The sequence below is a fragment of the Schistocerca serialis genome, chromosome 3, assembly GCF_023864345.2.
Source record: "Schistocerca serialis cubense isolate TAMUIC-IGC-003099 chromosome 3, iqSchSeri2.2, whole genome shotgun sequence".
Lineage (NCBI taxonomy): Eukaryota > Metazoa > Arthropoda > Insecta > Orthoptera > Acrididae > Schistocerca > Schistocerca serialis.
This window is the reverse complement of record NC_064640.1, coordinates 265,113,988-265,133,577: the sequence shown is the minus strand read 5'-3', so window position 1 is coordinate 265,133,577 and position 19,590 is coordinate 265,113,988. Positions and strand designations below refer to the sequence as shown.

The following is a 19,590-nucleotide window of genomic DNA, read 5'->3' as shown; positions in this document are numbered from 1 at the left end:
ACATATTTCAAGAAAGAGGTGTTCCTTTTACCAGTGTGCTCATTGTGTAAGTCCCAGGTGGCAGCACAGTTTAAGCAACTGGAAAATGCACTAAAGACAAATGTGAAAGTATAATACTGTTAATAAATATTGGACAAATATACAAAACAAAACATTTTTAATTGATTATTACAATATATTGATATCACATTATTTATTTAATAAACAGTATAAAATAAATATGGTGTCATTTGGATCATTAGTTCACCCTTTTGTTGTAATTGCTTCCTTTATTTTAAAATAAATGTAGTGGTGATGAAACTTCATTACTCTATGTTAAACCGAGGCCAACAAGAAAGACAGGCCATGGCATGAACATCACGCAGGTGACACTGCAGGTCTTAAGAGTACCAGCAGCCATTTCTGGCAGGGAGTGAGTAACTATTTCAGACAAGTTTAATTGTGTGTTTAATTGCATAAAAGCTCTCAATTGTACATGAAAAATTTAAAATCCTTAGTGGGTACCTTTTCAACTACATATTGATTTCCTGTCAGCCTTGCATGGAACTGAGAGTTCACAAATTGTGGTGGACAAGCTGACTAGTGTGACATCACAAGTTCATTTTTTAGCACTTACTTCTCATAGGCCCTGGTTAGACACAAATTATACATGACAGTAGGTCAGGAGAAATGCTTTTATTAATTCCAACACAACCCGAGTAAAATAATTACTTACATATGATCACATGAATCACGTAATTCAGATGTAAGTTATATTTAAGTTAGAGAGCTTTAAAAACATCAGTATTGATTGCTACAGTAATGGAAATTTACCTAACCCCATTTAAAGCCATAATTTGTAGGTAGCAGTCATCAGTGCTTGTTGCTGACAATAATAAAGCACAAAAAGCAGATCTTCAGTGTTTTGTCTGTCACAATAGTGGGTGAATGTTTGAACTATATCACTGTGTTGTACCCCAATTTTGTGGCCAGTTTCCCGCACCGACAGTCCTGCTTGCCATAGAGTAACAATGTACATGCTCTAAACTTAAAATGACCCACAAAGCATGTTAATAGACTGAACACTGTACACAAGCCACAGAGTCTTATCCATGATACAAGACATGGCACACTCAACTGAATTTCACAGATAATGCAGGTTTATTTTTACCTCGAGTACACAGATGCCTCCATGTAGCAATTTATCCTTGTCAAAAGAGTACTGAATATCATGTCTTCAATCAGAAAACAAAACAAACATTGTCCTGGTCATGACAATGGTGAAACACATTTTTTTCACCAGTTTATATCAAACACTTCCTGTGCAGCACTAGATATGGGAAAAAATTCCCTTTGCCGATAACAGCGTGTTACGTGCCAGAATTCCTGCTATAAAAAGCAAATAAAATTCTGAATGATGATTGCAGTTGGTCAATATGCAATAAACTAATTCATACATCCATCCATACATATTATAAAAGTGTATGTACAGTCATGTTCAAAAAAATGGAGCACCTTGAACGACTAGAGATAGGATGTTGATATTCACAGGACATGTTCATTAGTATGTTCTGTAGAAATGATTATCATTTCAGTCACCTTATTTCAGAATGTGTCCTATTGCCCAATAGGCATGTGGTCCACCACAGGCCCTGGTAACTTGTTCAAATAGTTCCAATGGCTCTGAGCACTATGGGACTTAACTACTAAGGTCATCAGTCCCCTAGAACTTAGAACTACTTAAACCTAACTAACGTAAGGATTTCACACACGTCCATGCCCAAGGCAGGATTCGAACCTGCGACCATAGCGGTCGCGCGGTTCCAGACTGTAGCGCCTAGAACCGCTCAGCCACCCCGGCCGGCTGATAACTTGTCCCATGTGTGATGGCATCAATTAGTATAAGGCACAAATGGTATCCTGTGGTATTCATGCTGCATTCACCTGGTTCCAAAGTTCATCTGTGGTGGTTAGCATTGGATCAGAGTGCTGCACATGTCATTTCACCATACACCACGCATTTTTGATTGCTGACAGATCTGGTGATCTGGTAGGCCAGACCAAAAGACTGACATCCTGAGATACCGAGAAGCCACATGTTTGTGCAGCAACATGTGGTCATGCATTGTCTTGCTGAAAAATGCCATCTGGGCTGTTGTGCGGAAAGAATATGGCTACAGGTCATAGGATGTCATTCAGATAGGTCACACTGGTCACAGTGCCTTGGACACACACCAACTGTGATTTATGGTTGTACCCAGTAGCACCCTACACCATAAGGCCTTAAGTTGGCGCTGTATGTCTTGCGCAAATGCAATCACTCTGATGCTGCTCCCCTTGTCTGTGATGAAGAAAAAGGTGGTCATCATTTTCAAATAAACAGAATCTGGATTCGTCCAAAGACACTGTCTGATGCCTTTCTTGTCCCCAGTGGCATGATCCTATCCACCATTGCTGTCTAGCATGTTTCTGCACACGTAACCCATGCTGTAATAAATGGCAATGGGTGGTCACCCCTGATAGTGTACGATGTGTTACACTGTTGCACCAGAGCTGAGGAGGACGCAGATCTGTCTTGCAATGCTATTAGGATGAGGTGTCGATCTTCTCAGGTGGTGGTCTCCCACATGGATGCATCACATTCTTTCATGCCAATACTGCACCCTCTTTCAAACCCACTGATTTGACAGTATGGTTCATGTGTATGTCTGCTCAAGTCACACTGATTCATACTTTGGGTTTATAGTGACAAAGAGAGCCACAATCACATTTTACCAGTAGGTGGTATTGCACTGCAATATTGATATTGATCTTGAACCCACAAGCTGACATGGTTCAAATGTTAATCATTCCTGCAGAACATACTAATGTGCATGTCCTGTGAATATGAACGTCCTATCTCTAATCATTAAAGGTATTCTGTTTCTTTCTGAACATGAGTGTACATGGTACTGCTTCTTCAGCAACTTTTGCTTCTGTTAGTCTTTAGATTTGATAACCTTCATGGACTGTGCGGCTGGTCCTGGTGGAGGTTCGAGTCCTCCCTCGGGCATGGGTGTGTGTGTTCGTCCTTAGGATAATTTAGGTTAAGTAATATGTAAGCTTAGGGACTGATGACCTTAGCAGCTAAGTCCCATAAGATTTCACACATATTTTTCATAACCTTCAGACACTGTTTGCATAAAGATGCAGAATCTTATAGTTAAAATATCTTGACAGATGCTAGAACTGACACATCTCCATCTTTCTAAATAATTTTATTTGGTTTTATCAATTTGAGCTGGGGTACTTCTCTTGTTAGCTTTTAAAATGAAGTTATTGTTTTGCAAATCATATGTGGAAAATATGGACACACAATTTCTAATCTTCAGACAAGAACTATACTTTAATAACTAAAAATAATAATTGGATTCATTGTAATGATCTGTTTATAAAGTTGAGGATTCTAAGTGTGCCATGTGGCCTCGAGTTGGTGCTGTATGTCTTGTGCGAATGCAATCCCTCTTATGCCATTCCCCTTGTCTGTGGTGAATCAAACTTCATCCACCATTTTCAGACAGACAGACGCCTGGATTCATCTGAAAACACTATCTGATGCCATTCCTGTCCTCAGTGATGTTGCTGCATGCAGCACTGTCATCTAGCATGTTTCTGCACATTCATCAAAAGTAGGCAGATAAGTGGACAAAGCTTTTGTAACCTGTGCCATAATTAATGGCAATGGACTGTAACCTCTTATAGTGTACATTGTGTTACACTGTTCCACTGTTGCACCAGAGCTGAGGCAGGTGCAGTTCTGTCCTGCAATGCCATTCAGATGAAATGACAATCTTCTCGGTGGGTGGTCTGGGTGGTGTGACCTGGCCCATCTTGTCATGTTCTATGGCCTTCCCTGAGGTATTCTGCATATACCCTTTGTCCTGCTGAAACCCTTCGTTTCACAGGAGCAGAAATTTCCCAGATGGATACATCACATTCTCTAATGTCAATAATGTAACCTCTTTCAAACTCACTGATTTGATGGTATAGTTCATGCGTACATCTGTCAGGCATCCTGCATGCTTGCTCAAGTCACATGGATCCATTATGTTTGTTTCATAGTGACAATAAGAGCTGTAGGCACTTCGTACCAGTAGGTGGCATTGCGCTGTGATATTGATGTTGACCTAGACTCCATGGGCCAACGTGGTTCAAATGCTAATCATTTCTACAGAATGTACTAATGTACATGTCCTGTGAATTTTAATGTCCTATCTCTAATCGTTAAAGGCATTCTTTTTTTTTATGAACATGTGTGTGTGTGTATGTATATATGTATGTATGTTCCACATCTTCTCCTAAACCACTGGTTCAGTTTCAACCAACTTTGGTACACATATCATACTGCCTGCAAAGAAAGCACTGTGGTGGTAAGAACCATCTAACTATCAATGAGGTGGGAGTGAAAAAAAGTGTAGCTCACAACGCACAAATAGGCAGACTCTATTTGTCGAGTATTTGAGAATGAGAGCACTTAGTGATTTGCAGACAACTTTACACATAATTTCAAACCCTTATGAGATGTTTTCTTGTTCACACCTCCCACAAAATGACAAAATGGAAAAGTTTATTGCTTACCACATTTTCGCTGTTCAAGCAGTAAAACTTCAGCATCAGACATTATGTTTTAATTTATTATTTTTTTAGTACTACTTCTATTTACAACACATTTTGCATATGGTATTCACATATGCCGCTGAATGTATGTGCAATGTACACTGAGGTGACAAAAGTCATGGGATACTGATACGCACATATGCAGATGGTGGCAGCATTGCATACACAAGATATAAAAGGGCAGTGCATGGGCAGAGCTGTCATTTGTACTCAGGTGATTCATGTGAAGAGGTTTCTGACATGATTATGGCTGCATGACGGGAATTAACAGACTCTGAACATGGAACGGTAGTTGGAGCTACACACATGGGACATTCCACTTTGGAAATCATTAAGGAATTCATTATTACAAGATCCACAATGTCCGGGGTGTGCTGAGAATACTACATTTCAGGGATTACCTCTCACCATGGACAACTTAATGAATGAGAGCAGCAGCATTTGCTTAGAGTTGTCAGAGCTAACAGATAAGCAACACTGCATAAAATAACCACAGAAATCAATGTGGGACATATGACAAACATATCTGTTAGGACAATGCAATGAAATTTGGCATTAATGAGCTATGGCAGCAGGTGACCAATGTGAGTGAATATCCTAGCAGCAGGAAATTAACTGCAGTGCAGATGACTGAAAAACTGTGGGCTAGTTGGATGAGTCTCAGTTTCAGTTGGTAAGAGCTGATGGTAGGGTTTGAGTGCAGACCTAATGAAACCATGGACTCAAGTTGTCAACAAGGCACTGTACATGCTGGTAGTGGCTCCATAGTGGAGTGAGCTGGTTTAAATGGAATGGACTGGGCCCTCTAGTCCAACTGAATCACACCTTCACGTTGTTCCTTCACAGTTTATTCGCATACACTGGCGTCCATGCTTACACTCGCGGCACTTTGCCGCTCCGAACTTACCACCACAATGGACAATCACCAAAGACCTCATATTCCCACTCATATCCCCAGTCCTGAGTCGGGTCATGTCAACTGAATCAATCTTTGACTGGCAACAGTTATGTTCAGCTACTTGGAGACCATTTGCAACAAACAACTTTGGAATTTTTATGGATGACAATGCAGCATGTCACTAGGCCACAGTTGTTTGCAATTGGTTTGAAGAACATTCTGGACAGTTCAAGTGAACAATTTAGCCACCCAGATCATCCAATATGAATCCCATCAAACATTTATGGCACATAATTGAGAAGTCAGTTCATGCACAAAATCCTGCACTGGCAACACTTTCAGAATTATGGGTGACTATAGAGGCAGCATGGCTCAATATTTGTGCAAGGAACTTTCAACGACTTGTTGGAGTCCGTACCATGTTGAGTTGCTTCATTATACCAGCCAAAAGGAGGTCCAGCATGTTATTAGAAGGTATCCCATACGTTTGTCACCTTGGTGTATGTATCATTGTGTGACAAACAGTTCAGAAGATATGACATCATAAACACTGAAATCCATGAAAAGCTGCTCTGTCATGCATAATGTTTTAATTTGACTTCTTTCCTACTAACTCTATTTGCAATGTATTTCACAGCCAGTGTTCATGTATATCACTGGATGTACCTGCAAAATTATACCATTGTATGACACATAGCTCAGGGAACATGATGTCATAAACATTGAGCTGCATGAAAATGAAACTACAATGCGAAATGTACTAGAGATACAGGTGAAATATGTGTGTCGGAGGAAGGCAATGGCAAACCACCTCCACTAGGACCTTGCCTAGTACAGTGGTGCGGGTCTCCCACATTGTTCCCTACGCTCCTCAGAGTATGGGACCTCATCATCATCATGTGTGTAAATACATGTGAAATATGTTAAATACATGTGACATATGAATATGTGGGAAAAAACATGGGTAAAAATCTCCATATAAACCCCTGGATCGATTTCAACGAAAGTTTGTACACATGCTACTTACTGTCTGGAAAGAAATATTGTTGGGGTAAGAACCAGCACCCTCCTATGGGGGCGAGGGTGATAATATGGAGAAAGGAGGGGGTGGGGAGGAGGAAGAGTTGAACAGACAGAGAGGGGAAGGAAGAGATGGACACCGATATGGGGGAGGAGTTGGACAGAGGGAGAGAGGGGGGGACGGAAGTGGACAGACAAAGAGGGAGGAAGAGTTAGACAGAATGAGGGTGCAGAAGGAGATTGACTTAGACAGGATGAGGGGGATACAGAGTGGGCAGAAGGAGATGCACAGAGGAAGAAAGAGCAGATGGACAGAGATGGGAAGGGGAGTGTGAGGTGATGTACATAAAGAGTGGCAAGGAATAAATGCATACCCAGCAACATTGGGTTCCCAGCTAGCACTGAACATAAAGAAAAGGAACACCATGTATTTGCTTGAAGAGGGATAATAACAGTGTCAAATTAAACATAGATGGTAATTTACTAAGCTTTTCTTAATGTAGATTTGTCCAATAGAGAGGCCTGTAGGACAAATATACGTACAGCTGAAAAAGTTAATAACAAAAGAAAATACTGCAGGTTGGACAAAGTCATGGGCCTTAAAGTATGTTCATATAGTCAATTCCACAAATCTCTAATGTACATTAACATTGTCTTATACAGGATAATACAGTTTGTAAGGTAACAAGGGATAATATGGAGCTCTTCCAAGTAGTCCGTAATTTAAATTTAAAGCACAGCAGCAGAAGTATGTTGGGCTGATGTACTTCAATCAAAATGTTTCATAGTAGAATTAAGTTATAAAGATGTTTAGAACAACTTCAAAGTAAGTAATTATTTTATTATGAAGACGCCTTTCAGTTTCAATCTTTGTAGTGCCAGACAAGTATTTGTATGTCTCATATTTCATGCAAAGATGTCATTAAATGAAGGGAGAGGGTGAAACTGTGCCAAAACTTGGTGTTATTTCTAATTATGTAAATCTGATAGCATGTCATAAATTAGTTCTGATTTTAATTTTCCGAGCTTAAGAATAAAATTATCAATTAAATGCAGAGTGAAAATAGTGTAATGCAAAATGGACATGAAAATACTTATTTTGTGTTTCGATGAGCATCATAGTTCCGTTGCATAGTGTTTTTTTTTTTTTTTTTTTTAATTGCAACGAATTATAAAACTATGTGGTGATAAATGTGTGTAAAATTATATAATGTATTTAGATTTAAGTATTTAAATCTTATAAAAAATTGTAAATGAATTGTGGCCATGTTTATTGTCACATGACCTGACTCAGGACTGGGGATATGAGCGGAAATATGAGGTCTTTGGTCATTGTCCATTGTGGTGATAAGTTCGGAGTGGCAAAGTGCTGCGAGTATAAGCATGGACACAAGTGTATGCGAATAAACTGCAAAGGAACAACATGAAGGTGTGTAGGTGTGAGACAATAAGCCATGTGTGTGAATTGCACAGATTATTATTTATCCAGATCAGATTTATTTGTGAACTTTAATATGCATGACCACAAAGTTAGATTTTTTTGTTTTGTTTATATAACTAAGTTTCAATTTGAACTTGTAAAGTGTACCTACCTCACTTTGTGCAAGGTTGTGGTATAGACAATTGTGTATTCAGTTCACTGCTGTTCAAAGACTAGCTGACTCAGTATTAGGGGTGCAAATGCAACTGTTCACTACCAACTCCCTTTGCAGATGAGCCATGTGAAAAGTAGGTAGTGAACGAGCCTGAGTACAGTTGCAGGTTCTCAAACACAGTCATCCAAGGGACATTATTTTATTTTTGATGATGAATAACTAAACTACCCTCAGTTTTGAATCTTCTTCTTTCGCTTTTCATATACCTCTACAGAGTTAGAATCATTATATATTGGTTTTGGCAGTTTCAGATGAGTCTGGCAGCCACATGCTATTCTTGATGCCATCACTCTACCTAGGATTGAATCTGTATATCCCATATGTCTGTGACCAGTGTAAATCTTATGTTCATGTGTAATAACTTTTTGAGTGTTAGTGTAGTGTGTATTTGTGATAGGATGCAGGTACCAGCCTAGTACTTACCTAATTCAGTGTGGTAAATTGTCTAAAAGCCATTTCTGGCTGACCAGACCATCAGCCATCATTGCTAATCCACAATGTGGATTCAATCTGGGGCTACAATTGCATTGTCATGTTCTGGAAGAAGGCACGTTAGTGCTCTTGCCTGTGTGGATAGGTTGTAACAAAAAATTTTGGATACCTTTCCCAGTTAGGATTTTAAACCAATGTGAATGTCTTGTACTACAGATGACTGTTCTCCTGATAAGGTGAATGAACTTGGTACCTCTACCCATATAATTATATAGACTGTGATTTGGAAATGGAGCTGATAGTAGACATTTACTTTCAAAGTACCCACCTAATACACACCTGTGAAGTTGCTCTCAACTTGCGGGTAAGCTGTCTTGAAGCCTGGTAGTGGATGACATTTTCACTGCCAGTATTTGGCCCACAAAGGATGGAGAAGTGGTACCATAAAGTTTCTTATCACCAGTCTTTGCACCAATCTTCTGGATTAAATTTCACACTTCTTTGCAATATCATCAAGTGAGGACATATGACATTATGATGGTTATGTGTCTGTTACATGGGGACAATAAGCTCACCAGGCTCCCTTGGTGCTATTCAAGAGGAGTAATCTATGTGCTGGCACCATGTATGACCCTCTTCCTTATTTCATCATCATCCAACATGAGCATGACACCAACTCCACACACACTCCACACACACTCCACACTTAACAGATATACTTACATACACAGCTCTCATACTTCATACCAGAAACATGCCTGCTGGTGTAGAGGATAGGGAAGACTTTTCCAGTTAGATGGCTGAACCTGCCCTTTGGGGTCTCACAACCATTCATGCCATGTGATTTTACTTTACTTTTTTACTTCCAAAGTGACCTATTCACCAAACTCTACACCTTAAAGTATTACATCTATAAACTCAAAAACAGGTGCAGCTTTATTACCTTTTACACAGAATATGACACTGAATTTTCTAATTTCTAAGTTATGCCAAAGAGGTTGTAAATTTATAAAGTTCTCTTGTAGATTTCACATTTTATTCCTAAATATATTTGGTCATGTTAGTGTAGTTGCTGAATTGTGTAATTCTGCATGTAATTTGTCAAAAAAATTGTCATTGAAGTAATGTTACATGAAGCCAGGGATTGATACATTAAGAAGTTGATTGGTTTATCTTTGTCTTATCACCATGTTCATCTTTCCTTTATTGCCTTTGGTATCAGTAATGTAGTTAAAATGAATTTACAGCCCAAAACCTAGGTTGTACAATAAAAATAATAAAATTTGTGGAACAAGGCAAAAAAACAATTTTTGTTTAATTAATTTCGTGAACTAATTCAGAAAACAATGAAGATTTAAACAAGGACCTCAATATGATGATCTTATACTTGACTACACACACTATTAAAATTTTTAATTTGTGGCTTTCATTTTCACTGGAATGCAGACCTGAAAAACTAGATTTATTGGAAACTTCTGAATGAACTGGAGTCAAGCTCAGCATTACATAAAATTAACACATGCTGCCTAATAAAAAAAGTGAAGTACCCACAAGGGGATGAGGAAACGAAATGAAACTTCATAGGCTGAGAGGAAATGTGATGTTGTTTCAGTGATTATGAAATTGAGTCAAATTTACAAGGAACATGGCATTATGAGCTCACTTATCAGTATCATGTTGCAACCCCTCTGACCTGGATGATTGCACAGATTTGGCTGGAAAGTTTGTCATAAAGCCATTGTGTCCTCTCCTGAGGCAAGCTTGCCCTACAGTTTTAACTGATCCTTGTTGACCTTGATACTGGCTCTGGGATGGAGCTGATGTCTGAAGTGATCCCACATACTGTATGGGGGCAGATATGAGGGTCTTGCTGGCCATTGGAGTACCTCACCATCGCACAGATTGTTCACAGGGACATGTGACATATGTGGATGAGCATTGTTCTGTTGAAATGTGGCACCATGTTATTGTTGCATGAGAGGTAACACAAGATGAAGCAAGATGTCCTATGGCTCCATACACCATGATGTCAGGAGTAACATTGCTGTGCCTCTCCAAAATGATGGAAGAATGGGGCCTCTCTCCAGGTTGCCACCACACTCTGCTGTAATGGTCATTTGGTATAGTGCAGAACCATGATTCATTGCTGAACATGGAGAAACACCATTCATCAGTAGCCTATGCTTCCTGGTCATAGCACCACTCCAAGCACAACCATTAGGATGCTAATTCCCCTGTCTGTGTGCTCCTAGTCTCCAAGCAATCATGCAGGATGACAGTGTTGCAGAGAGTGTGTTACTTGTTCTTGGATGGGAGGTGCAAATGTGAAGGGACTATGACATGCTTGGTGCAGTCTGACACTTGGTTATTGTCACATTTGAGTGACCCAAAAATCTGGATACAGTACCATTTGACCAGCCAGTGAAATGGTAACCCATGACAAGGCTCATTTTAAACTTTGTCAGTTACTGACAACAATGTCTCACATGAGTTTGTGGCATCTTAATGCCAGTCACAGTGATACTGAACATCTGATGCTCTTCATGTTCCTTGTATACCCTACCAGGCCTGCTAACAAACACAGACAATACTACTACACTTGCTAGCCATGCTACCCATCACAGAGGATTCCAATTCTAATCATTTACATACCGAACATACCCACCAATGGTGCGCGCGCGTGTGTGCATGTGTGTGTGTGTGTGTGTATGTGTGTGTGTGTGTGTGTGAGTGTGTGTATGTATATATGAAGTTCCGCTGACATCTGGCCATATCTTCTGGGTACTTCTCTTTTTTTGTCAGACAATGCAATCAGCTATATTAGATATTGGTTAATTACAATGATCTCAGTGGCGTGTTGTTGTCCAATTGCTACCCGCCATTACTGGGTTGCAGCCTGTAATGGCTTCAGCACAGAACAGGGGGAAAATCCTGCTCCCTTGTATTCATGGTTAGCCTACATATACATTGTGAGAGAGAAGTAATACTTACTTCCTCACAAGTTCAAACTCCTTTACAACCAGACTGTAAAATTGTCCCATTTTTTGTTATGAAAATGCACTATACACAAAAAATAATACATTCCAATAATAAAGCCAGTTTTGAACATTATTAAACATGAGCAGTGTATATGGATTTGAGTTACTGAAAAATAGCTGTGGCAGGAATGATGACAAATTGAAGTCATTTGCCAGCAAATTCAATGATTACTTCATCGCAATGACAGCAAATATTTTGAACACAGTAAACAAACAGAAATTTTCCTTAGATTTTCTTCAGCAGACACTGTGAGCAACACCATTGGACACAAATTTCAAAATTACAACCCCTAAGGAAACTATAACATTAGTCAGGTCACTAATTTCCAAAACACCACAAAAAATTAAATTAAATTAAACATGTTCAAGCTTTAGCAAATGTTATATTGTGAAATGATTTTCCAGAATTGTATTACTTCTATGTGGTGGAAATATTGATACTACCATTTTGGGCCGCTGTCTGGAAAGAGGTCTTGCAGCAGATGGCAGACTAGTGAAATTCTCTGTAACGGTTACTGATCGTCCAGGAGGGATTGCAGAGCTGTGCCGCATAATGGCCAAACTTGGTGTATCCATAAAAGACATAATACATGAAAGAGCATGGATAAAGTCTGACATATTTAGTGTTGTGGTAAGTAAAATATTCAGGTACTATTATGCAATAATAAATCAGTACATTACTTGAATATTTACTAATTGCAGGCATTCCAGAATTTTTAGCAGTCATAATAGGAAAGGAAACCATCTAGTTCAAGAACAGAAAATGTAATGTATGGATATGAGAAATGGACCTATAATAGAACTAGAATAACTGTTATCAGTTGCAGGCAGAATGTTAGCTGTTCTTGTTCCTAAACAGATATCATCATATCACTAACAAAATTTTGATTTCCAACAATTTTACATTTGGAGCATAGTTTACAACATAAAATTCACACAAAAGGAAGGAAAAAAAATAAGAATTTAACATGCTATTGACAATAAGGTAACTACATGTGAACAATAGGTCAGACTGGACAAGAATGAGAAATGAAATTGGCCCATTCTGGCACTCACGTTTATCAGTTTAGAGAGATTTAGGAAAACCTAAATCTGCATGGTTGGATTTGGATGGACATGGATTTGCAACCTACTCATCCAAAATGTGAGCACAGTGCCTCAGTGAGATGGTTAGTTATTGTCATGTTAGACAGATCATAATTTTGATCTCCTGTTATGATTTTCTTTTTGTATTTATTTTATCTGCCTCATTTTCTATAGATACATGGCAAATAAATCACAAGGCTGTACAATATCTCATACTTTTACAATGTATCTTTCATTTCTACATAAAATAGTTCCATTTATAAAGATTAAGGGTTAACAATGACATTAAAATTAAATATTTTACAATGTGTTACATCATAATTGACACTGATTATACATTATTATGAAATTCCTGTGAGGAACAGAAAAAATTTTCAAGGAGGTACTGTTTTAGATGTTTTTTAAACTTGTTTAGGTCAGTAGTGATGGAGTTTATCTTGGCTGGATGGGGATTATACATCTTTGTACTAGAGTAGTTAACCCCATTCTGGACTCAGCTCATGCTTTTCTCAGTACGGATCATACTTATTTCTAATGTTATGGTTAAGATATAATTTCTAATGTTATGGTTAAGATATAGATTGTTCAATTTGAACAAGCCAAAATTCTTGACAGTAAAAGACAAGAGAGGTAATGTACTGAGAAATCACGATGAGGATGCCTAGCTGTTTGAATGTGCTGGTACATGAGCTACTCAAGTTTAACCACATGAATCAAAACCTAGCATATGCTGATGATGTTTGTATCCTATCTGGAAGATTGAAAGAGCTGGAAGAAGGATTTGGCAGAACAGAAAATGAGGCAGAACAGTTGGGGCTTCAAGTAAATGGTACCAAAATGCAGCATCTCTTTGCTGCTGTTAAAGAGAGGTGCATGGAGCCAACTATGAGAGATGTGAGAAATTCCAGTACTTGAGAGAGCTTTTAACCAATGATAACAATGTAATTGAAGAAATTGCAGTAAAGTTTTGGAACATATAGAGCATTTGAACATTACAAATTACCCCAAAGAAAAAGATTTCTTGACAAATAGTCAACACAGATTCAGAAAATATTATTCTTCTGAAACACTACTAGCTCTTTATTCCTATGAACTAATGAGTGCTGTGAACAGGGGATGTCAAATTGACTGCATATTTTTAGATTTACAAAAGGCTTTTGACTCCATTCCTCAGAAGCAACCTCTAACCAAACTGCATGCTTACGGAGTATCATTTCAGTTGTGCAACTGGGTTCATGATGTTCTGATAGAAAGGTCACAGTTCATAGTAATTGATGGAAAGTCATTGAGTAAAACAGAAGAAATATCTGGTATTCACCAAGGAAGTGTTTTAGGTCCTCTGCTGTTCCTGGTCTTTATAAATGATTGGTGAGACAATCTGAGCATCCCTCTTGTATTATTTACACATGATATTGTCAATATCATCTTGTAAAATCGTCAGATGATCACAAACAATTGCAAAATGATTTAGACAAGATACCTATATGGTACAAAAAGTGGAAACTGGATCAAAATAAGTGTGAATTCATCCTCATGAGTAGTGAAAGGAATCTACTAAATTTGGATCACACCATATATCACACAAATCTAAGACTGTGAATTCAACTAAATACTTAGGGATTAGAATTATGAATTACATAACTTTGAATGATCACATAGATAATATTGTGGGGAAAGTGAACCAAAGACTGATTTATTGGCAGAACACCTAGAAAATTCAAGTCTACTAAAGAGACTGTGTAAACTATGCTTGTCCATCCTCTTGTGGAGTATCACTGTGTGGTGTGTGATCCGTATTGGATAGGACAGATGGAGGACACTGAAAAAGTTTAAAGAAGGGCAGCTTGTTATTTATATTATCATAAATATAGGGAGAGAGTGCCACAGATATGATATGCAAAATCGGATAGCAATTATTAAAACAACGGCTTCTTCATTGTTACAGGATCTCCTCATGAAGTTTCAACTACAACTTCATCCTCCAAATGCACCAACCTACATAGTGAGAAATGGTCATCATAGTAAAATAAAAAGATTTAAGTTTCCATTTTTCCTGCATGCTGTTAGGGAGTGGAATGGTAGAGAAATAACTTGATGGTGCTTTCATGAACCCTCTGCCAGGAACTTAATTGTGAATTGAAGAGTTATCACGTAGATGTATATGAATAAATACAAGCATTGCCATTGGAATCAGAGCTTACTGGGTCCTAATTAAGATTATTGGGTCACATAGCCTGAGCAGAAAATTGAAGGTGACTGTCTACCAAATTGTTTTAAGGCCAGTGGTAGTGCATGGCTCAGAAACATGGACAATGACTGTGGCAGAAGAGGCATTCCTCAGAAGATGGGATAGGAAAATATTAAGAAAGATTTTTGAAGGAGTGAGGCAGGGCAATGGAGAATACAGAAAAGAATGAACTGGAAGAACTATGTGGTTATAGCCTACTGATCTAGTTTTGGAAATCAAGGGCAACAGATTAAGATGGCTGTACCTTTTAGAGGCATTATTGAAATAATTGTTTACATCAATAGGCTTAAATATTACATCATATTTAACATAAATTACTATGACACTCTTTTCAATTCTGTTTCTGATATAGTATTGAACTGTGCTGTATCCAAGCAGTTTCATCAACTCATTTCTTCCCCTTCGATGCATGCACTAAAACATAGTATATGGGCACTGTTTCGTGCATTGGTATCACATATGTCATCAAACAGTTGCTCAAAGTTAGATCCATGACATTTTGATGAAATAAGAAGAATTTAATACTAATGGTATCTTGAATTCAGTACAACTGCTGTTATCACTGAGATTTATTTCCTTCATCACATAATAAGAGCAGTTTTTTATTGGCAAGAGAGACCTGTTTTAGGTTTGATCTCCACAGGAGCATTACCAACTACAATATGACATATTGTAAAAGCACATGACAGTCTATTTCTAAATCCAACTGTCATTCATGAAATAGATGTGAACTCCATAACCAATGGTTTATAGCTGAGAATGATGGTCAGATAGCAACAGTAAAGCATCCTCATCAGTCAGGTTCAACTAAGAAGATGAAAGTACACTTTCACATAATCGTAAATGATGACTCAATTACAGTATTTGGAAAGAATTTACTGGATGAAAAATAAGAAGCTTACCGAAGAATAAATTTGACAATGCAAATGATATTCAACCTCTGATGATAGTAGGAGTGAGAAAGACAATCTTTCAAAACATTTGCTACTAAAGTCAGTTTATTTTTCTTAACAATACCTAATGTCACAATGACAAAAATTGACTGCCAAAAGCAGATCCATTAGACTTACTTAGACAGACATAGAATTCTTCAGCACAAGACATTAGTTTTGCCATATTGCCTATTACTGAGATAATGAAAGACATTATGTTAATGAAAAGCAGTTACACTTTAGATTTTCATGTTACATAAAACCAAACTACTAAAAATCTTATGCTGACTTTGAGGTAACCAGTCAAGGTGTATTTTCTGAAATTCTGAAGTTTGTGGTGGTAACACTCATTTATAAATGTGGAGACTAGGAAGTGACATTTAATGATAGACACAGCTCCTTCCTTCCTGTGTTCTCAGCATTTTTTGAAATGGAAGCTTACAACAAAATAATGAACCATTTTTCTGAGAATAAAATTTTAACAACAACTCAGTTTGGCTTCAATAATGGCTTATCTATTGAGAGAGCAGTATATGATCTCACAAATTCAATTGTGACAGAACTAAACAGGAAAACTCACCTTTTGGCATTTTTTGTGATCTTCTCTAGGCCTTTGATTGTGTGGATTATAAAATTATGCTAGGGGCTATTAAATTCTATGGCATTAAAGACATTCCCCTAGCATGAATGGAGCCTTCTTTTGACAATAAAAGCAGTGTGTTACATCAGAAAATAACAGGAAGGAAATAAGAGTAAATTTGGAGTTGAGAAACATTAAATATGGTTTCCCAAAGGGTTTGGCACCTGTTCTTCTCCTGTTGTTGATGTTATTGGCCTACATCTATAATTTGCATGGGACATTGTATTGTTTTCTCTTGATAAATGTATATCAATAGGGGGCCTGAATATCTCCAGGAGAATAATGGAACTGGCTTACAATGGATTCACAGCAATCATGTTAACCCTGGATGTTAGAAAGATTCATATCATGCAGTTACAAATTTAAGAATGAATTTCATGTACCAGAAGTAGATACCAATGAGCACACGCTTAATGAGGCTTCATGTGTTGAGATTCTAGGCATCCTGATGAATAATAAACTGAGTTGGCATCAGCAGGCAGATAAGTTAACAAAAAACTCAGTTCTGCCTGCTTAGCATGTAGAAATCTTTCTAGTAGTGTAGACTTGCAGATGTAATAGCATAATTTTCTGGGGCAATGCAACTGACATAAAAAAGCATTTATTCTACAGAAGCATGTATACTGTGTGATGTTGTTAACTGAACATCTTGCAACGACTTCTTCAGGGCCATGGTGATTCTTACACTTATATGACACTACATATACTCCCCACTGGTATTTATAGAGGATATCAAGAATGAATTCAAATGAACTGTGTAATTCACAACAAAATTACTGGAAGGAAAATAATACCCATTAGACTATATACCCCTACCCAGGGTTTAGAATGGGGCTCTATACTATGGCACATAAGTCTATAACGGGTTACCAGTAGACACCTGTGGGGGAGTGGAAAGAACACAGAGATTCAAAAATAAAGTGGAAGTCTATCTTATTAGCAACTCTTTTCCAGTTTATCAGAATATTTGCACTCAGGGTTAAAAATTCTGCAAAATTCTAATGTATATATTAAAAAGTTATTGACATTGATAGTGTATAGACAGTGATAGTGGTATGTATGAAGTTAGGTAAATGCTTTGTTCAAAGTGTCATATAAAAGCAGCAGCTAAAAGTATTAAAATACAAGGAGCAGCAGTGATCTTTATCAAATTAGCAATTTCTAATATATATAAACATATATCCAGCAATCTAGAAGTAATTTACATAATTATCAATGTGAGTAGATTAAAATTAATTATAATTTGATGCTAGTACGGATCTGCTTTATATCACTTGCACAGACTGTTTCTGCCTGTTTATGTATAACTTGCCTCATTCCACATCCCTGCAAGCTTTCCTTCAATATGGGGTTTATGGAATATGATTTTGTTTAAATGAATGAACAAATTTTAAGAAATGCTTAAAGAAGCTCTGCTTTCAGGTGAAAGTTGTATGTGAAACCAGAGATATGCAACATGCCAGCCAGCTAAGGGAAACATTGTACAAGAATTATGAGAAGGTGGTGTTCGGTGATATACCTACAGCGGGACTTCCAGAGCCATAGGAGTGTACATGAAGTGACATAAAAAAACCAGCTAAATTGTTTTTGTTTTGAGTATTGCTTTCAGAGTACTGTTATATTTCTTAATTACTGCAAGAGTTTCGTTTTGCACCTACACTATTTAGCAAGTAGTCTTAACCCTGGCAGGAAACATAATCACACAATTAAACTGAAAGTAAAAATAATTTTGATGTGTAACCATGAGTCACAACAACAATATTCTTCAGTTTGTTGCATGAATGTCTAGACAGAGTTACCTAAAATTCACACTTTTGAAACTAAATGAAATAAAAAACATATTTATGATCTACCAGCATGTGCCTGGAAACAAATTGTATCCAAGAATTGTTGATCATGTGAAATAAATTCCTTCATCCATATCTTAATATTAAGTGTTATGTGAATTCCATTATAATTAATAGTGTCATATATATGTGTGACAGCTACTGATCCATCAGTGTCAATAAAGACTTGTGTTTTATGAGGTTTGGAGATATTTTCTAGTTTTTCACATGTGTACCAGCAAACGTGGCACAATTTTATGAAATTAAGAAGGCAAAGGGTAACAATATAAAACAATTAATTGAATTCATTTAATTTAACTTCTGTAACTACTGATTATGTTCAGTAATGAAATGAAGCCCCAGCAGCATTCTTTCTCTTTTAATTATAATTACCAGTTTTGGCCCACAATAACTAGCTGCAGATATCAATATTCACATGTTCTGCAGAGTATGGCATTAGCAATCTATTTTCATCTGCTGTACTGAGTGAGAAAACTTTCTAGTACTGACCATGATAACCTTTAATGTGTTACCTCCTGAAGTACAATCCTTGTAACTGGAAAAGACTAGAAAAAAGTTCAGAATACAATGTTCTAAGATTGTGAACTCTGTATTTAATTAATTAATATTTACATTGATGTCAGGGAATAGATGTGCAGAATGGCTAGATGTATAGCTAAACAAGATAGTGCTGTCATTACTAGTGCAAACATTTTTTTAAATTTAAGTAGGTACTGCACTGAACTGAATCAACTATTAAAGCCTATTTTTCATTCAATGAGCTATGTATTAATCTTATATATTTCAGTAATTTATTGCTGTTTAATTGTACAGGTGCTCCAAATTGAATGTATCCTGAATTGTAAGACTGGTTTAATCATCTCATTAATGACAAGTGAATGATTGTGAGTTAGTGATAAATAATAATAGTGATATTAGAACCAATCACATTAATTGTCTGTCTCATTTTTGGCACAAGAGGATGTGTTCTATAGATTTCCAGGATAAACTTTGTGTCTTAACTAAGGTAAGGTAATGACTGGTTGAATTTAAAAATCAGTTTTGATGCAAAACCACACAATCTTACCATCTGTCTGAGTTTGCTATAATCAAAAGCACCATCTTTTGTGATGGTACTCTGATGCAAACCACGCACTGGCCCTGTATGTAACGATGGGTT

At 37.3% G+C, this 19,590-nt stretch overlaps 1 protein-coding gene across 1 annotated transcript in view; it reads left to right on the top strand.

The window, feature by feature from the left end:
- LOC126470041 (L-threonine ammonia-lyase) overlaps positions 1 to 19,232 on the top strand; it is a 217,972-nt gene extending 198,740 nt beyond the window's left edge. Inside the window, exons 8-9 of the mRNA XM_050097537.1 lie at positions 12,084 to 12,309; positions 18,007 to 19,232. Of these exons, the coding sequence (XP_049953494.1) occupies positions 12,084 to 12,309; positions 18,007 to 18,129 (349 nt within the window). The 3' untranslated portion in view covers positions 18,130 to 19,232. The remainder of the gene's footprint in view (positions 1 to 12,083; positions 12,310 to 18,006) is intronic.
- The last annotated feature ends 358 nt before the right edge of the window (positions 19,233 to 19,590 follow it).